The 19,208-nt window shown below is 33.6% G+C and overlaps 1 protein-coding gene across 1 annotated transcript; it reads left to right on the forward strand.

The window, feature by feature from the left end:
• The first annotated feature begins 884 nt into the window (after nt 1–884).
• LOC130612461 (negative elongation factor E-like) lies at nt 885–7,583 on the forward strand. The gene is made up of 12 exons (XM_057433776.1): nt 885–1,073; nt 3,214–3,289; nt 3,370–3,455; nt 4,176–4,268; nt 5,021–5,088; nt 5,468–5,499; nt 6,028–6,065; nt 6,155–6,221; nt 6,290–6,326; nt 6,423–6,477; nt 6,611–6,722; nt 7,161–7,583. The coding sequence occupies exons 1-12, from the start codon at nt 1,002–1,004 to the stop codon at nt 7,301–7,303; spliced, it is 879 nt and encodes a 292-aa protein (XP_057289759.1). The 5' UTR covers nt 885–1,001; the 3' UTR covers nt 7,304–7,583.
• The last annotated feature ends 11,625 nt before the right edge of the window (nt 7,584–19,208 follow it).

A 19,208-nucleotide genomic window follows, 5' to 3' on the forward strand; every position in this document is an offset into this window, starting at 1 on the left:
AAACTCTCACAAAAGTAGCTTTAATTAATTAAGCTAAACTAGCTAAAACCACACAATATGTTAGCTAGGTTTGAAGTTGCAAAACTGAAAAATTCAGCCACTGTGAAAAGGTGATTGGGTAAAAGGTGTGTTCTATCATCATAGACCTTAGCAGGCAAAAAAATGTGGCCGCTAGGTAAAGGAAGATCCTTTTCAGTTTTTTTATTTGCACAAGGGTATCGCTGATGGCTTTATATATATGAATTATATGTCAATCAGAAGTTATTCATCTAGCTACACTGGAGTAGTTTAAAACCTGAACAATGTTTCCATGGAAAGAAATTGGCTAAAAAAGACTATTCTTTAGCAAGCTCTTGCATCTTTTTTCCTGCCATGCAGTTGTTAGAGCCAAAATTGGGTACCACATAAAAAGTAAACATTCAAGAAATGCTAAATGTCTACCCTGAAATATATGGACCTGTAATTGGTTTAAAAGTATCATGACATTTGCTGACCAGGATATTTCTCTACAGTAGTAAATATATATCTCTTTAATAATAGCCGTATTCCGTCTGTCTTTCCGCGAAAGACACGTCATGTTACAGAAACACAAAATGCAGTATATAAAGGAAGGGCAACCCAGTGGATTTTCCACGGGTTAACACTAAGTCTATATTATAATACCCGTATATGTCTGTCTGTCACGCAAATTGGCAGCTTAGCTGTGCAAGTATATAGCGAGACGTATAATAAGGACGGGCAAACCCATGGATTTTTCAACAGGCTAAGGACTAGTATGTATATATTAGTAGTAAATAATATATTCTGAAGTATAACCCGTTTACAACTTTATGCCACACAGCTTAGCTACCTAGCTACATTTTTGCCGTGGTGATTACTGTACACCAATTAAAATATGTATTTTCTATCACCTTAAAAGACTTTATCATAGTGACAATTAGTAGCAGGGTTTAAATTAAATCAATGTTAATGTTGTATAATGGTCATCGTAAAATCAAATAATGGGTTTGCCAGCAAAGTTAACAGCTGAAGAACAAGCATTGGTCAACAAATATGCACTTCTAAAGAAAAAGGTTTGTTCCTTTCAGATGTACTTTGATGTCTAAAGCAAGAAGCAAACAGTTTTAAATTCAGAGTACTGACAAATTCTTTAGTTAACATATAACTTGGTCCACCTTTTTTGCTTGCTAATTGAGGTGTTTAATTTTTTAAACTAATTTTAGCAGCATCTGAGTAGATTTATAGCTCTTGTACTCTGAAACCAGGTTCGATTCCTCTTGACGGCAATTCTGCATGGGCGAGTGAATGTTACTATAGCCCCGGGTTAACCCAAGCCATGTGAGGGAAATTGCGGAGATAGCACATTGTGTGGGCAGTTGGATGTTGCTGGGAGTTGTCTAGTAGAAGCGGGCCCTAATTGGGTCTGCGTAGCTCAAAAAGAGCATCAAATACTCTAGGACTTTCCATCTAAGCCATGGCCTCTCTTGGAAATAATAGACAAGGTATATCCCTTGATATTTGTGTAGCTAACCATGTATAATATGCACACCTATCTATCTATCTATCTATCTATCTATCTATCTATCTATCTATCTATCTATCTATCTATCTATCTATCTATCTATCTATCTATCTATCTATCTATCTATCTATCTATCTATCTATCTATCTATCTATCTATCTATCTATCTATCTATCTATCTATCTATCTATCTATTTTGCAGAAGTTGCTGTATAGGATGTCACCAAGCACTGTTTAAAACTTACTTCCCATAACAAATTTTTTATCTAAATTGACTCAATATTTCTTCAGATTTAATAATAATAACTTTTTTGTGAGTGATTTGACCCATACTCTAGGCTAAAGACTGCCCGTTTCTTGTTTGCTCACTCACTACAGTTAATTAGGCTAACTTTCAGAATATGACGTGTGCAAAAAAAGATAGAACTGTATAATTCTGACAAAAGAATAATGTTTTTAAAGTTTTTTGGAAAAAGTGTATGTTTTGCTAACTTTGCAAAGTATGTCAAGCAGCATTCGTTTGTCCTGTTCTTCTAGTTAGCTCATACTGATATCGTAAGCTTTTTCTCAGCTCTGATAAAGTATTTCTTATGTCTTACTAAATAATGACTCTAAGGAGTCAAAGTTATCAAATCGTTGCTTAAGTACCAATGAGAGTTACAAGTTTTGAGCAAAATAAATATTATTTTCTTAATCAGCATGCTAAATTTCAGTTGATTTAGATAAACATTTTTGATACTAGAGGCAAGCTTTTATATTCCCTAATTAAAATCTTGTAAGAGTTTTACAAATTGAACAGCAATTCATGCTGGTAATATATATTTGCTTCTGTAGATTGAAGAGGGATTCATACTTCATTTTTTGTCCATATATCAATAACCTTAATATTTTGTTTTATGTCAGAAAACGTAAAATATTTTTGTTTACTGTCACCTGGGTCATCATAATTATCGTCATCATACCTTGGTTAATAAGAAATATTATTTTAGTCAAATATTTTTTGAAATTGTACAGGGCTTAAAAAATTGGGTACATGCTGATAAGGCTTACTGACGTGACCTGACATACACCTAAACTTTGTTCCACCAAAACTTTGTTCCACCTGTATAAAAACAATGCGAATAAAAATTGACGCTGGTCAAGTTTGTGCTACTGAATCTTTTAATGTTCAATGGTTTATCAGATTTATTTTTATTCATGAACCTGTGACCTTTTGTCTTGTTGATAAACCAGATATAAACTGAAATATATTAACCATTTTCAAGAGTAACTGTAAGGAACAAGATTGCTTATCATGTATTAGAGGCCAGCCAAGGGTTCAGACTTCGCATCTGTTAATCAAAATGTTTTATTTAGGTATAGGTGCTATATCATTTCACTCTTTTTTTATTCAATTTTGAAATAGGCCCTTGAGGTGTGTGAGATATGCTTGTTCACCTACACCATCTACACTGCACAAAAAAAAAACATTACACAAACAGTACACATACCAAGATTTTTTAATTTTTGAAGCCCTATCTGTCTTTATAATACATCTTTAGAAGTGTGAGAACCCAACCTTTAACTCAACTTTTTCAGTCTATTATAGATTATTTTTTACTTTAAGATTAAATCAATTTTCTAGAGTTTTATTTAACAACCCAGATCTGTGCTAGTGCCATTAAACATATTGAACTTTCTTGTTGTTACAGAAAAAAGCAGCCCTCAGTCAAAAGCTTGTGCAAGCTCCAACTAAGAGCAGCTCATCCATTACACCAAAGAAAAAAGGTAAAATTTTGTTTCTAGTTTTTTGCAGTTTAACCATCTTTTTGATCTGTGAGCATTTCTCTGTATCATGTTTACATTAGATGTGTTGTCAGTAAGCCCAAGCAAAGAACCTCAAATTGCTCCTAAAGATGCGAAAGAAAAAGCAAAACAGCTCCTTGCATCTGGTGTAAGTGCTGCTTCACTTTCTCTTAAGTAATTTGTTCCAACTGTTTTTCTGATATTTATATCTTTCTGATACATACATTATGTCTTTTTTATTTAACTTGTTTACTAATGTATGCAAATTGTCCTATGATTTAAGTTTGGTTCCTAATAATATAAACATTATTGCACAACAGTCACAAAACAGTCCGCCAAACTGCAAATTTTTGTTATTTTGATTGAAGCCCAAAATTTTGTAGGGAATAAAAACATTCCATAAAAAAGTTAGAATGTGGAAATTAAAATAAAACTTTATCATGGGATACACCTCAATTATGGTTGTGTTCACATTACACTGCATGCAATTTATTTAAATAAATTACATGCAGTGCATGCAAAGAAAATTTGAATAAAGACACTAGGAAAATGTTGACAAATCTATTTCTAATTACATTTTGTTACTTTTGTAGGTTTTGTAGGTGTAAATTTTTGCTTTTAGTGTCTTTCTTACTTAAAAAATGATAACCCACTTTGATGACATATTCATCGAATCCAAATTTCAACTTGTATAACTTAACAAGAAAGTACTTAGTTTTTATTAACACCTAAAAAATGGTTGCCATAGCCGGAAGAGCTGAGAACAAGGATTTAGTTCTAAAAAATCATAAGATACTAGGGGCTGAAATATGGCACTTTTTTGTACAAATGAAAAGCTTATACCAATGAGGTAATATTCTAATTCTAGCAACTTAAAATTAGCAAAGGGAATGAAAATCGTTCGTTTAAAAGAGCAAGAGGATTGACGTCAGAGAAGAAGACAAAAGAAACAACTTTCACAGTAAGTAGAATATTAAATTAAAATTTTGACAAATTGTCAGAAAGATGGCCCAAAGAACTTTTTTATATGCGTATTGGTAAAATAAGTCAAAATTGGCAGTTTTTAAAGTCATGTTTGAATGTTCAACAATAGTGACACTCAGATCGTATTTAAAGTGAGTCTTGAATTCTAATATTAACAACCCAATTAATAAAAACACTACATGCATAGCTTTGTATATATAAATATACCTCAGGAATTGCGTCATACAAGTCGAAAATCTCCTGACTTCGATTTGTATATAATGTTTTTTTCGATATATAATTTAATAAAAAGTGGACCATAAATTTCCAGTTTTACTATGGTTTGCAGAATGTTCCTCCCTTCAAGCTACCCTCCTTTTGTCCAGTAACCCTCCCCCTACCAAATCCCTCAATTCTCCTACCACCACGGAATGTTTAAAGTAAAAAAGCCGCAACCGTGTACGAGATTATGGAAATAATGGCCGTCGTTTGGCTATTTATTGTAAAGACCATCACTTGACTACCTGGTAGGCTGCAAGAGTTGTACTTTTGATGCATGTAGGCCAAGTAAACATCGTCAAAAATGCACTAGTAAGCTGCACTCCCCGCACAGGAAAATGCAGAAGGGGTCTGATTATACCATTAATTACTTTAAGAAACATTGCACACATATATAGACAGCAGCCTTTATTGTATCCTGAGGAAAACATGTTACGTAACTCCATTCATTAATTCATTTTGTTTTTGCAGGAAGCTGTAACTTCAACTAAAGACCAAGCAGAAAAGATCGAAAATATCAGAAGAAATTCTTATAACAAGTACGACAATATGTCGTATTATGTGTTTTGTTACCCTGAGGAAAAATTTCGTTGTAAAAATGATTCAAATTTGGTCAACCTGAATTCTTATATTTTTCCAGTTAGTTAAAATCTTTAGGAAAGTGATATAAGAAAGTGAAGTCAGAAATTCTTGACGTTGTGGCAGAGTGAAGTCTAACCTCCACAGATAATCCGTTTTTTATATAATACATGCATGTTGAGAAGAAATATGAGACTCAATAGGTACTGGCAACTGTTATGTCATTGACAAAAGTTACAGCGACTAAAAAAGCACTTAAAAAACATACTATAATGTAGCAAGAAGGCTTTACCTGTATTTTATATGTTTCTTGTAAGAAAAGTATCTCGTTTTTTATAGGTTCGTTTCAGCTGGTGATAAGAAAGATTCAGGTCTGTGTTTTTTTTTTATAACACTTACGATCTTCCGCAACATGGGATCAGTGAGATTTTTATAATGGGGCGAATATTTTTCTTAGTAGCCACAAGTTTGAAGTATTTTAGGTTGAATGCTTGCTAGGCGATAAAACCTTATCTCGTAATTCCTACCGCCTTAAAGTTACACCATATCTTAATAAAAACACATTACGCGATAACAATTGTGTCTCGAATTTAATTTATATCCCAATTTTAGGGCGATAAGTTTTCAAAACTTACATAGTGATAACCTAACAGGCCGTTATCACCTTTAAGCTTCAGGTGTTATGGTGTCGGCGATGGAATTACGCGATAAGTCTTAACGCTCAGTGAAAATTAAGATTGGTAAAATGTAAAATAAAATAAAAATATATTACCTAAACTATAACAATAGAATTCCAGCATAAAAATATCATGCAATTTTCTCTACATTTGTTTGGTTAATTGATCGTGAAAGAAATATTTCTTTGCTTGTCAATAATTTTATATGTACATCTTATGCAGGAACGGAATCACGAAAATTTGACCACCCCAGACGACAGGTAATTTTTTTGTCACACCTTCATAATTTTTCAGCGTTCATTTATTTATTTATTTATTTTATTCCTAAACAAATAAAAATTATTTTTAGAGTAATTTATTCGTATCAGGATTTGGTTTAACAAGACATATTATGGATACTTCATTTCACCGGTTCGGTATGATACTTTGTTACATTTAGGTGTTTGGCGCAATTTCGTCCCAATATTAATTTTTCATCATTTAGGGGATATCAAAAACATCTACTTTGACTCAGACAAAAGGTAAGATGGCGAAATGTCATTTTAATTGCATTGACGCAAATATACTTTCTCACTAACAAGTCATGTGTGATGGTTTTAACATGCGTTCTATTTTAGTCATGGCTACGTAACGTATCATAGGTACGAATCTGCAGAGAAAGCAATAGCTGAGGTATGTGATACTGTTCATTTGTACTCATCTGTGATTTACCAATGATAGTCCTTTGATGTTTGATGCAGCGGACGGAGTGATATTTTCCGTCACAGCTAGACTAAATTAGATTTGCTCTTATTTCTTCTTTCAGCTTCACGGTTCTATGATTGAAAATGTAACATTACGAGTAATGTATGCACGCAAAAGAAATTATGATGACAATAGGCATACATGGCGACCAAGAGCTCAGCACGCTGCCTTAGGTATATTAATTAATCTACCTTTACGTTATTAATTTTTGCGAATACCGACCTTTAGAAAATTCGCGTGGATTTATTTTCGCTAATCGCAAGATTTGAAAAATTTCGCGTTAATTTATTTGGGCGAATAAGTTTTCTTAAAAATTTTGCGTAGGTAAATTTTCGCGAAAGAAGGATAACTAACAAAAAGGGAAAAAAAAATAATGTAAAATAATCTTTTATAACTTCGATAGTCAAACATTTACATTTCAACCGCCTTTAATTACATGTCCTAAGCATGCCGCGAATGATAAAATACGAAAAAGTTCGTAAATTTTAAGTAGGTTTATTTTGCGAAAAGGTCAAAAATTCGTTAAAAAAATTAATCCGCGCACAAATTAATCCACGTAAGATATGTCTTTATATCCTGCAGTGATTTGATTATTGTTTAATTCATTTTAGATGAGCCTGATCAATCTGACAGTAATATGCCATCACAGAAAACGAATGTTCCGAGACTATCAACAGAAAGTTCCATTAAGAAGAAGGCAGCATCGATAGAGAAGCGATCTTTGGTAACTTATGACGATACATTTGATTTCTAAAGACAAGTTGGTTTCCTTCAACTTTTATGGAGAAATAACGAGCTGCAAAAAAGCTGAATTTGTAATCGGTAACACTTATATTTATACACGATGTATAAGTACGATTTACCGACAATTTACCGACGCAAAGTTAGATCTATGATTTGCATTGTCAAAAAGCGAGCAGTTGGCAAAAACCCTTTTGACAGGAAGAACAACTAGCGTCTGCGTTTATATGAGAATTTGGATCTATTTTTTATTGATGGTACTTTTGGTTTATTAAAAAGTTTTTACAAAGAAATTAATGTGCTCAATGTTTACTCCTCTTAAACTGACAGTAATTTTTTTAAGTGCAGCAGATAAGTAATTTTAAGTACAAAGTTGTTGTTTTTTATATTTGTTGTGCATTAATAACCCCTTTTAGCGAGACCTCTGGACCGAATAAGATTTAGGGGTTTGATCATTGGATAATTATTTGGTAGAAGAAGATTAGGCCTCTCAATCGCAAAAAAATAACAAACAGTATGAAAGTATACAAGAAAGGTGTAGAAGAATGTTCATTTCTACCATCCTGAACATAAATGATTGCAAAGAAGGCGGAATTTCAAAGCTCATAACCACAAGCAATTAAGAGAGTTGTTTCTGTTTGAGTAATACGCTCTGCGAACTTGTCAATGATTACAGCGAACAGAATTTCAAATTATTTGGTTAGATCTAAAATCTAAAATTACTTATTTTTGCTAACATCTACGACTATATTCCTTAATCTTTCGCACTTTTTCGGTTGGTTGGGCGGATTGTTTTACCCTGCACGCCTTGAGGAAATTGCAGCTAGCGTATTTCGTTGTTTACTCGGCTAATGTAACTTTGAAAAAGTTCTGGCCAAGCTGTTTGGCCATTTCAAGGAATAGCCGAAAAATAGTCTTTTGCAAAAATATTCGGTGTGGGATTGTAGATACCCTGTCTATTAAATTTTTGGATATAGAGAGTTGACTCCTTCAATTAGAACATTTTTTATAAAATTTAGAACAAACGCAGCACAAACAAGTAAAATTTAGGCTGCTTCTCAGCATTTGACGTAATACAAAAAATAAACTTGGCAAATAGTATTTTTTTATTATCTCTCCAAGATGCATCCAGTGGCACAAGCAGGGTTTTTTTATACTCATTTTAAAATTTTAGTTCTACAGTGGCGTACATGGAATTTTATATAAGTACCTAGGACCTCTCGTGCACATTCTTAAATGTGTGTCTTAAGGGAACAAATTGTTTGCGAGAAAAAATATGCGGAATAAAAAATTTCAAATGCTCAGATTTTTATTGAAATTGTGAATTTTATACTTATAAAATATTATAATTTTATACTTATAAAATATATACCTTACGGCAAAAATTTTCCCGATTTTCTGCCGGGTAAGAAATTTAACCTGAAATTCGCGAAAGTTATTTTTGCGAAAAATCAAATTTTTCTAAAAATCGCGAAAGTTTTTTCTAAGATTTAAAAGCCGAAAACTCTTAAATAACGACGGCTCTGGAGGACGAGGGTAGAAATAATAGAATCACAACGAAAAAACTAACCCTAAAAACTAACCCTAAAAATGGCTCCAAAGCCCGACTCATGTGGGGATATCAGCTATAAATCGAAAAACGGAAGGGTTTGTATATCTTGCGTGTCATAAATTTCAAGACAAAAAACGAAGAGAAGAGTGAGACAATAATTTGGTGAATTGTCATTCGCGAAAGTTTTTGTTCCCAAACATGAACATTTTAGAAAATTCGCGAAAGTTTTTTCTGTAAAAATTTCGCGATTTTTTATTCTGGCGAAAATTTCCGCCTGCGAAAATTTCTGCCCTTAAAGTAAGTTAAAATGCGAAGTAAAAGATTGTTAATGCCTGTTCTTGTTTAAAAGATGCTGAATTTAACCTTGAATATGACGCAAATCCTCAAACATTCTCTGCCACTGTGAAGTCCGTATGTTCAGCCAAATGTTTTATTATGTTGACTACTACACAACTACTAGAATGCATTGCGCATTTGGCACATAGAGGAATGGTGGAATGCTAGATTATTTTCTTCCACATTTAATTGAGGAGGTACACGCATTTTTTATGGAATAGTGTATTTTTTTCAGTACATGTTTCCTAACTTTTCAAATATCATCTTGATATATCCTAGCATACTGTGAGCACAGTTAAGATTGAAAGATCTAAGAATGCACTGGTGCAAAAATCACCTCCCTAGGGCGGGGTTGTTTAAGCAGCGTTATTCAAGTGGCAAACAGAAAACTAGATTTTGTGGGGAAAAGAATTATAAATGTAACCTGAGAAAAGATGTTTTACACAAATGGGATAAGGATAGAAGGTTATTGAGATAACAAACACGAACCTTAACCTTGCTGTCCGAGATTTTTAGAAAGAGAAAAACGGTCCTGAAGGGGACGTGGTTGATTTCGAACGTTCAATTAGCATTTTAAGGGCTTCAAATCAACGAATTGATGTTTTTTTCTTAAAATATCATTACCCCCTTCATTTTTGTTGTTATACAATAGAGAGAGTATTTTCAGTAATTCAAACGCCAGGCTATTTGGACCAATTCTTGACTTCCCTTTTTCTAACCCGATTTTCCTTTCGCATACTCAAGTAATTAATGTTTTATTTTCGTTCTCTGTGTTTGATGAAATAGTATTTGCAATTGATGGATATGTTTAAAATAAATCTGTTAGTACTATTATCATAAAAGTGGGATGGTATAAATGTTAAAGGGTCGCTGGTCCGCTCTCTTTAAATCCGCAACCCTTTATAAATTTTTAATTTATAATTAACTAAATAATTTTTTACAGGGATGTCACAAATACATTGGAAAGTTGACGTTACTATAACGACACAGCAGAAACGAAAATATCAATTTAACAGTTCAATTTTTTCTAATAATTGCCAACTCATTTGTAATCAGCATGCCGTCGTCGCACATACTACGGACAGAATAACTTCTGGAACCACGCAGACATAATATTCCCAATCGCAACAAACTAAACGAAATTTTGCGTCTAAGCCACGCTACAACTTCTCCATTTGTTTCATCTCTTTTTCTGCGATCATGTCGGCTAGTCTGGATACAAAAACACTTGTTTCTCGACTCACACCTCCGTTGATGTTGAATATTAATGGTGTAAATGTCCCGTGTTCGACATCTATGATGCGTCTGTTATAAGATCTCTTTCTCTTCAGAAGCAAATAATGATAACATTGTTTGGTGTGAATCACTTGGAACGATCGGATTAAAGATCCTTACGTCTAAGTATGCTCGTTGCCCTCCTTGCTAAAATTTCTTGCGCTGATATCTGCCCTTGCTTCGGCGTCTGTAACTGCAAGACGTGGAAAATCATTTGCTTCACTAGTCAGCAGGAGAATTTACATCGCAAGTCTCTGCATACCTCCTACAATAAAGTAGCCATAAAATCATAAAACTCGCTGTGACGAATATTCACAAAACCAGCAACATGACACGACAATGCATGCTCAAACGAATTTTGTTTGTCACATGCACAAATTCGTAGCCAGCCTTTCATATGCTTCATCTATAACATAGAAACTAAACAAGTTTATTGACGTCAATATTGTCACGTGATCAAAAAGAAGTCATGACAATTTACAAACGTCATTATAAATGACGTCAAATACATTTACTGAAATGTTACATTTGAAACATCGCGACAACAGCAGCAGAACTTTCTAATGGGCAAGGTAGGTAAAAAAAACACACAACTCATCTTTTTATTTACAACAAAAAGCATTTTAGATTATAAACAAAACTAGCGTTGCTTAGATATCCTAAAACGAGAATAAAAAGCCAGAAAACAGACTCGTTTTATCTATGAACGCTATACATGCCTTTTTGCTATCTTTCTTAGTAACTTCTTCGTTCAAACTTGTGCTTATGTGGAAGATTTTTTTAGCTTTAGAGAACAACATTAAGTGAAAAGATGCAAGATGTGATACACAAAAGAAAAAAAAAAAGCCATCTGGACGAAGGAAAAGAAATGAAAGCACAAGCAAGCAAGGACATTTATTTATTACAAAGAAAGGACAACCCAGGTAAGAGAGATTTTCCAGCAGAGTGTCTTAATCTTGACCCTTTCTAGCGCGAATATCTTTCCCTGACTTAATAAACAAATATATAGACCCTGGCCATCTCCTTTTGCCATTAGCACGAAGGATATCTCCAATAAAAGCAACTAAGGTATATATAAGGCATATATCATATTTAATTTTGAATATTTGGAGTACAAATTCCATTAGAAATTAAAAACAAACTCTCTTTACTATACGTTCAACACCAATTAAGAAATGAAGGAGTTTAACTTTTGTAAACAACAAAGTGCTGTATTCGATTCATTGATTCGTGTAAAAGAATTTACCGACTGAAGACTGATAAAAATGTGTTGAAAATCGGTAAAAAAAAACATAGATTACTTGATAAGAAGTTCATAAGTTTTACTTACCTCTGCAAAACTATTTTTTGAACATGACTCTCAACATGACAATACGATTTAGAAATTTGTAATACCCTTAATTCTAAACTGTCAGAAAAAAAAAATTAAATTAAAATTATAAACGCTCCTCTGCTGTCTACCTGCGTTCCTGTTTAAAATTGTTGTTTTAAAAAATTCAAAGTTTTTTTTCTTCATTTGAATTTTCGAACGATATTTTCGAACGTTGTGTTTCGAAAGAATATATTCCGTGGCTAAGGATAAACTAATCATCCCACACATACCTTGTACAACATGCCGTATGTTTTTACGTACTATAAATTCTTGCCTAAAGTCTCCTTATGTATGTTCTTTGAAAGTTAAACAGAACTCAAATGTAATATTGTAACAAGACGTGCGATGATTAGCATTTATTTTCTGGTAACTTTCCTTATCCCGAATATTTTTTCAAGTCGTCAGCGACTTTTGATGATGTAAGGTAGTCTCGTGCATACAATTTGGCGTTCATGGACCACATACACATATACATGGACCAATCCTTTAATTTACACACACACACAAGTACACATGTACAACACACAACTGAATCGACAACAAATAAACCACTGTTAAGCTCACTGTGCACAACAAAATCCCTCTCAGGCACGCCTGTTACGCTACGCGTAACACGGTCACCTGTCTCATACATAATGTTAGCAAGTGGCCGACGGAATCAAATGCGCCGAAAAAAGTTGCATTGTAAATCTGCATGCAGCGACCTGGCCTCATGAGTGTCTTTGATTCACATTAAAAAACACGGCATTTGCACAATACGACATCTGAATGGCATTAAATAATAAAATTAGTTTAGATTGACAAACTGCTTTTGTCCCCAGTATTAAAGGACAAAAGAGAAATTTATCATATACAAAAAGAAATTGAATACACCTGCAACATGCTTTTGCGGACAATGTGCAACACAGCCTTACAAGAACTACAAATCTAACAACTCATGGAACCACATTCTCAAAAGAGATGACAATTAAAAACTTTTAAAAAATCATCTAAAGTTGTCGTAGAAAACCAATGCCTCTTCGTGACGTGTTTGTGAATGACGTTTAAAATGAACGTTGTTTGTCGTTCTGCGACTATATCTGCGATTTTAAACAATGTCATTAAATAAACACGCTTGGTTTACCGAAATAGTCAATGCCCCTGTAACAGCTCTTAAGAAAACAAGACTAAACTACGCCTGAAAATTCCAATTGTAAACCAAGCAAGCAGGAAAGATTCTACTAAACACATCAAAAAAAGTTGCAAATAGGAGACATATGGTTTACTTGGAAGTTATCAGAGTCCTAACCAAGTAAACACACTTGGCATAACGAATACTTTAACTGGAGAGACTTTTGCAAGAAAAAAACCCGCAAATTTTCGCGAGATAAACTTTCGCGAAAATGGCAAAAAACGCGAATTCGAAAAAGTTTCTCTCGCAAAAGTTTCTCAAATTAAAGTAGTCAACGCAGCTACAGCAGCATTTTCAAAAGATCTGGTTTAATTGAAATTTGACAGACTCTTACGCAGGTACTTTAATGTCTTATCTTAAACATATAAAGCACATTGTACGTAAAATATAACAAAGTGCAATAAATATGTTGAGACTTGACAATTTAAACAAAAGTTCAAAACACAATTCCACATCAGCTGTACAGTGAAACATGTTTTAACGACTTTCATCCAGTAAGAGCCGTACATTGTAGATATGAAAGTTCAAAACACAGGGAAGGAATTTAGCCATAAAGAAAAGGCTTAAAGCACTGTACAGTCATGCAAACGAGAAACTTACATTCAAGATCCTGAATTTGTGGATAATTTGAAGCAAAGTTTTCGACGCAACCAAAAAGAAGATGACTATGAAGTCTGTTAGAACAACATACAAAGAAGAGGTACCATACCAATGTACCTTTAAGACGTGTTTTGAATGACGTTTAATATGAACGCTGTTTGTCGTACTGCGACTATATCTGCGATTTTAAACAAGGTTATTAAGTAAACACGCTTGGCATAGCGAAATAGTCAACGCAGCTAAAGCAGCATTTTGAAAATATCTTGTTTAATTGGAATTTGTCAGACTCTTACGCAGGTATGTTAATCTCTTATCTTAAAGCTATATACCACATTGTACGTATAATATATCAAAGCGTAATAAGTATGTTGAGACTTGACAATTTGAACAAAAGTTCAAAGCAAAGTCCAACATCAGTTGCACAGTGAAATATGTTTTAACGATTTTCATCCAATAACAGCTGTAAATTGTAGATATGAAAGTGCAAAAGACAGGGAAGGAATTTAGCCATATTGAAAAGGCTTAAAGCACTGTACAATGTCATGCAAACAAGAAACTTACATTCAAGATCCTGAATTTGTGGATAATTTGAAGCAAAGTTTTCGACGCAACCAAAAAGAAGATGACTATGAAGTCTGTTAGAAAAACATACAAAGAAGAGGTACCATACCAATGTACCCTTAAGACGTGATTTGAATGACGTTTAAAATGAACGCTGTTTGTCGTACTGCGACTATATCTGCGATTTTAAACAATGTCATTAAATAAACACGCTTGGTATAGCGAAATAGTCAACGCAGCTAAAGCAGCATTTTGAAAATGTCTTGTTTAATTGGAATTTTTTAGGCTCTTACAAAGGTATGTTAATCTCTTATCTTAAAGCTATATACCACATTGTACGTAAAATATATCCAAGTGTAATAAAGATGCTGAGACTTGATAATTTAAACAAAAGTTAAAAGCAAAGTCCAATATCAGCTGCACAGTGAAACATGTTTTAACGATTTTCATCCAGTAACAGCTGTAAATTGTAGATATGAAAGTGCAAAACACAGGGAAGGAATTTAGCCATAAAGACAAGGCTTAAAGCACTGTACAATGTCATGCAAACGAGAAACTTACATTCAAGATCCTGAGTTTGTGGATAATTCGAAGCAAAGTTTTCGACGCAATCAAAAAGAAGATGACTATGAAGTCTCTGAGAAGAGCATACAAAAAAAGGTGGTACCATAGCAATGTACCTTTAAGACGTGTTTTGAATGACGTTTAATATGAACGCTGTTTGTCGTACTGCTACTATATCTGCGATTTTAAACAATGTCATTAAATAAACACGCTTGGTATAGCGAAATAGTCAACGCAGCTAAAGCAGCATTTTGAAAATGTCTTGTTTAATTGGAATTTTTTAGGCTCTTACAAAGGTATGTTAATCTCTTATCTTAAACATATATACCACATTGTACGTAAAATATATCCAAGTGTAATAAAGATGTTGAGACTTGACAATTTAAACAAAAGTTCAAAGCAAAGTCCAATATCAGCTGCACAGTGAAACATGTTTTAACGATTTTCATCCAGTAACAGCCGTACATTGTAGAAATGAAAGTGCAAAGGACAGGGAAGGAATTTAGCCATAAAAAAAAGGCTTAAAGCAATGTTCAAGGTCATGCAAACGAGAAAATTACATCGAAAATCCTGAATTTGTGGATGATTTGAGACAAAAAAGAGATGACAATAAAGTCTTTTAAAACAACATGCATAGAGGACGTACAATACCAATGCACCTTCAAGACGTGTTTTGAATGACGTTTAAAATGAACGCTGTTTGTCGTACTGCGACTATATCTGCGATTTTAAACAATGTCATTAAATAAACACGCTTGGTATAGCGAAATAGTCAACGCAGCTAAAGCAGCATTTTGAAAATGTCTTGTTTAATTGGAATTTTTTAGGCTCTTACAAAGGTATGTTAATCTCTTATCTTAAACATATATACCACATTGTACGTAAAATATATCCAAGTGTAATAAAGATGTTGAGACTTGACAATTTAAACAAAAGTTCAAAGCAAAGTCCAATATCAGCTGCACAGTGAAACATGTTTTAACGATTTTCATCCAGTAACAGCCGTACATTGTAGAAATGAAAGTGCAAAGGACAGGGAAGGAATTTAGCCATAAAGAAAAGGCTTAAAGCAATGTTCAAGGTCATGCAAACGAGAAAATTACATCGAAAATCCTGAATTTGTGGATGATTTGAGACAAAAAAGAGATGACAATAAAGTCTTTTAAAACAACATACATAGAGGACGTACAATACCAATGCACCTTCAAGACGTGTTTTGAATGACGTTTAAAATGAACGCTGTTTGTCGTACTGCGACTATATCTGCGATTTTAAACAATGTCATTAAATAAACACGCTTGGTATAGCGAAATAGTCAACGCAACTAAAGCAGCATTTTTAAAATATCTGGTTTAATTGGAATTTGTCAGGCTCTTACGCAGGTATGTTAATCTCTTATCTTAAAGCCATATACTACATTGTACGTAAAGTATATCAAAGCGTAATAAGTATGTTGAGACTTGACAATGTGAACAAAAGTTCAAAGCAAAGTCCAACATCAGCTGCACAGTGAAATATGTTTTAACGATTTTCATCCAATAACAGCTGTAAATTGTAGATATGAAAGTGCAAAACACAGGGAAGGAATTTAGCCATAAAGACAAGGCTTAAAGCACTGTACAATGTCATGCAAACGAGAAACTTACATTCAAGATCCTGAGTTTGTGGATAATTCGAAGCAAAGTTTTCGACGCAATCAAAAGGAAGATGACTATGAAGTCTCTGAGAAAAGCATACAAAGAGGTGGTACCATAGCAATGTACCTTTAAGACGTGTTTTGAATGACGTTTAATATGAATGCTGTTTGTCGTACTGCGACTATATCCGCGATTTTAAACAATGTCATTAAGTAAACACACTTGGTATAGCAAAATAGTCAACGCAGCTAAAGCAGCATTTTGAAAATATCTTGTTTAATATGAATTTGTCAGGCTCTTACGCAGGTATGTTAATCTCTTATCTTAAACATATATACCACATTGTACGTAAAATATATCCAAGTGTAATAAAGATGTTGAGACTTGACAATTTAAACAAAAGTTCAAAGCAAAGTCCAATATCAGCTGCACAGTGAAACATGTTTTAACGATTTTCATCCAGTAACAGCCGTGCATTGTAGAAATGAAAGTGCAAAGGACAGGGAAGGAATTTAGCCATAAAGAAAAGGCTTAAAGCAATGTTCAAGGTCATGCAAACGAGAAAATTACATCAAAAATCTTGAATTTGTGGATGATTTGAGACAAAAAAGAGATGACAATAAAGTCTTTTAAAACAACATACATAGAGGACGTACAATACCAATGCACCTTCAAGACGTGTTTTGAATGACGTTTAAAATGAACGCTGTTTGTCGTACTGCGACTATATCTGCGATTTTAAACAATGTCATTAAATAAACACGCTTGGTATAGCGAAATAGTCAACGCAACTAAAGCAGCATTTTTAAAATATCTGGTTTAATTGGAATTTGTCAGGCTCTTACGCAGGTATGTTAATCTCTTATCTTAAAGCCATATACCACATTGTACGTAAAGTATATCAAAGCGAAATAAGTATGTTGAGACTTGACAATGTGAACAAAAGTTCAAAGCAAAGTCCAACATCAGCTGCACAGTGAAATATGTTTTAACGATTTTCATCCAATAACAGCTGTAAATTGTAGATATGAAAGTGCAAAACACAGGGAAGGAATTTAGCCATAAAGAAAAGGCTTAAAGCAATGTTCAAGGTCATGCAAACGAGAAAATTACATCGAAAATCCTGAATTTGTGGATGATTTGAGACAAAAAAGAGATGACAATAAAGTCTTTTAAAACAACATACATAGAGGACGTACAATACCAATGCACCTTCAAGACGTGTTTTGAATGACGTTTAAAATGAACGCTGTTTGTCGTACTGCGACTATATCTGCGATTTTAAACAATGTCATTAAATAAACACGCTTGGTATAGCGAAATAGTCAACGCAACTAAAGCAGCATTTTGAAAATGTCTTGTTTAATATTGATTTGTCAGGCTCTTACGCAGGTATGTTAATCTCTTATCTTAAACATATATACCACATTGTACGTAAAGTATATCAAAGCGTAATAAGTATGTTGAGACTTGACAATGTGAACAAAAGTTCAAAGCAAAGTCCAACATCAGCTGCACAGTGAAATATGTTTTAACGATTTTCATCCAATAACAGCTGTAAATTGTAGATATGAAAGTGCAAAACACAGGGAAGGAATTTAGCCATAAAGACAAGGCTTAAAGCACTGTACAATGTCATGCAAACGAGAAACTTACATTCAAGATCCTGAGTTTGTGGATAATTCGAAGCAAAGTTTTCGACGCAATCAAAAGGAAGATGACTATGAAGTCTCTGAGAAAAGCATACAAAGAGGTGGTACCATAGCAATGTACCTTTAAGACGTGTTTTGAATGACGTTTAATATGAATGCTGTTTGTCGTACTGCGACTATATCCGCGATTTTAAACAATGTCATTAAGTAAACACACTTGGTATAGCGAAATAGTCAACGCAGCTAAAGCAGCATTTTGAAAATATCTTGTTTAATATGAATTTGTCAGGCTCTTACGCAGGTATGTTAATCTCTTATCTTAAACATATATACCACATTGTACGTAAAATATATCCAAGTGTAATAAAGATGTTGAGACTTGACAATTTAAACAAAAGTTCAAAGCAAAGTCCAATATCAGCTGCACAGTGAAACATGTTTTAACGATTTTCATCCAGTAACAGCCGTGCATTGTAGAAATGAAAGTGCAAAGGACAGGGAAGGAATTTAGCCATAAAGAAAAGGCTTAAAGCAATGTTCAAGGTCATGCAAACGAGAAAATTACATCAAAAATCTTGAATTTGTGGATGATTTGAGACAAAAAAGAGATGACAATAAAGTCTTTTAAAACAACATACATAGAGGACGTACAATACCAATGCACCTTCAAGACGTGTTTTGAATGACGTTTAAAATGAACGCTGTTTGTCGTACTGCGACTATATCTGCGATTTTAAACAATGTCATTAAATAAACACGCTTGGTATAGCGAAATAGTCAACGCAACTAAAGCAGCATTTTTAAAATATCTGGTTTTATTGGAATTTGTCAGGCTCTTACGCAGGTATGTTAATCTCTTATCTTAAAGCCATATACCACATTGTACGTAAAGTATATCAAAGCGAAATAAGTATGTTGAGACTTGACAATGTGAACAAAAGTTCAAAGCAAAGTCCAACATCAGCTGCACAGTGAAATATGTTTTAACGATTTTCATCCAATAACAGCTGTAAATTGTAGATATGAAAGTGCAAAACACAGGGAAGGAATTTAGCCATAAAGACAAGGCTTAAAGCACTGTACAATGTCATGCAAACGAGAAACTTACATTCAAGATCCTGAGTTTGTGGATAATTCGAAGCAAAGTTTTCGACGCAATCAAAAAGAAGATGACTATGAAGTCTCTGAGAAGAGCATA

This window comes from Hydractinia symbiolongicarpus, chromosome 10 (assembly GCF_029227915.1).
Source record: "Hydractinia symbiolongicarpus strain clone_291-10 chromosome 10, HSymV2.1, whole genome shotgun sequence".
NCBI lineage: Eukaryota > Metazoa > Cnidaria > Hydrozoa > Anthoathecata > Hydractiniidae > Hydractinia > Hydractinia symbiolongicarpus.

Coding starts and splice junctions, on each gene's coding strand:
- LOC130612461 (XM_057433776.1), top strand. CDS start 1,002: ATGGGTTTGCCAGCAAAGTTAACAGCTGAAGAACAAGCATTGGTCAAC. Junction 4,269..5,020: donor CAAAAGAAACAACTTTCACA/GTAAGTAGAATA, acceptor TTGTTTTTGCAG/GAAGCTGTAACTTCAACTAA. Junction 5,500..6,027: donor TGGTGATAAGAAAGATTCAG/GTCTGTGTTTTT, acceptor CATCTTATGCAG/GAACGGAATCACGAAAATTT.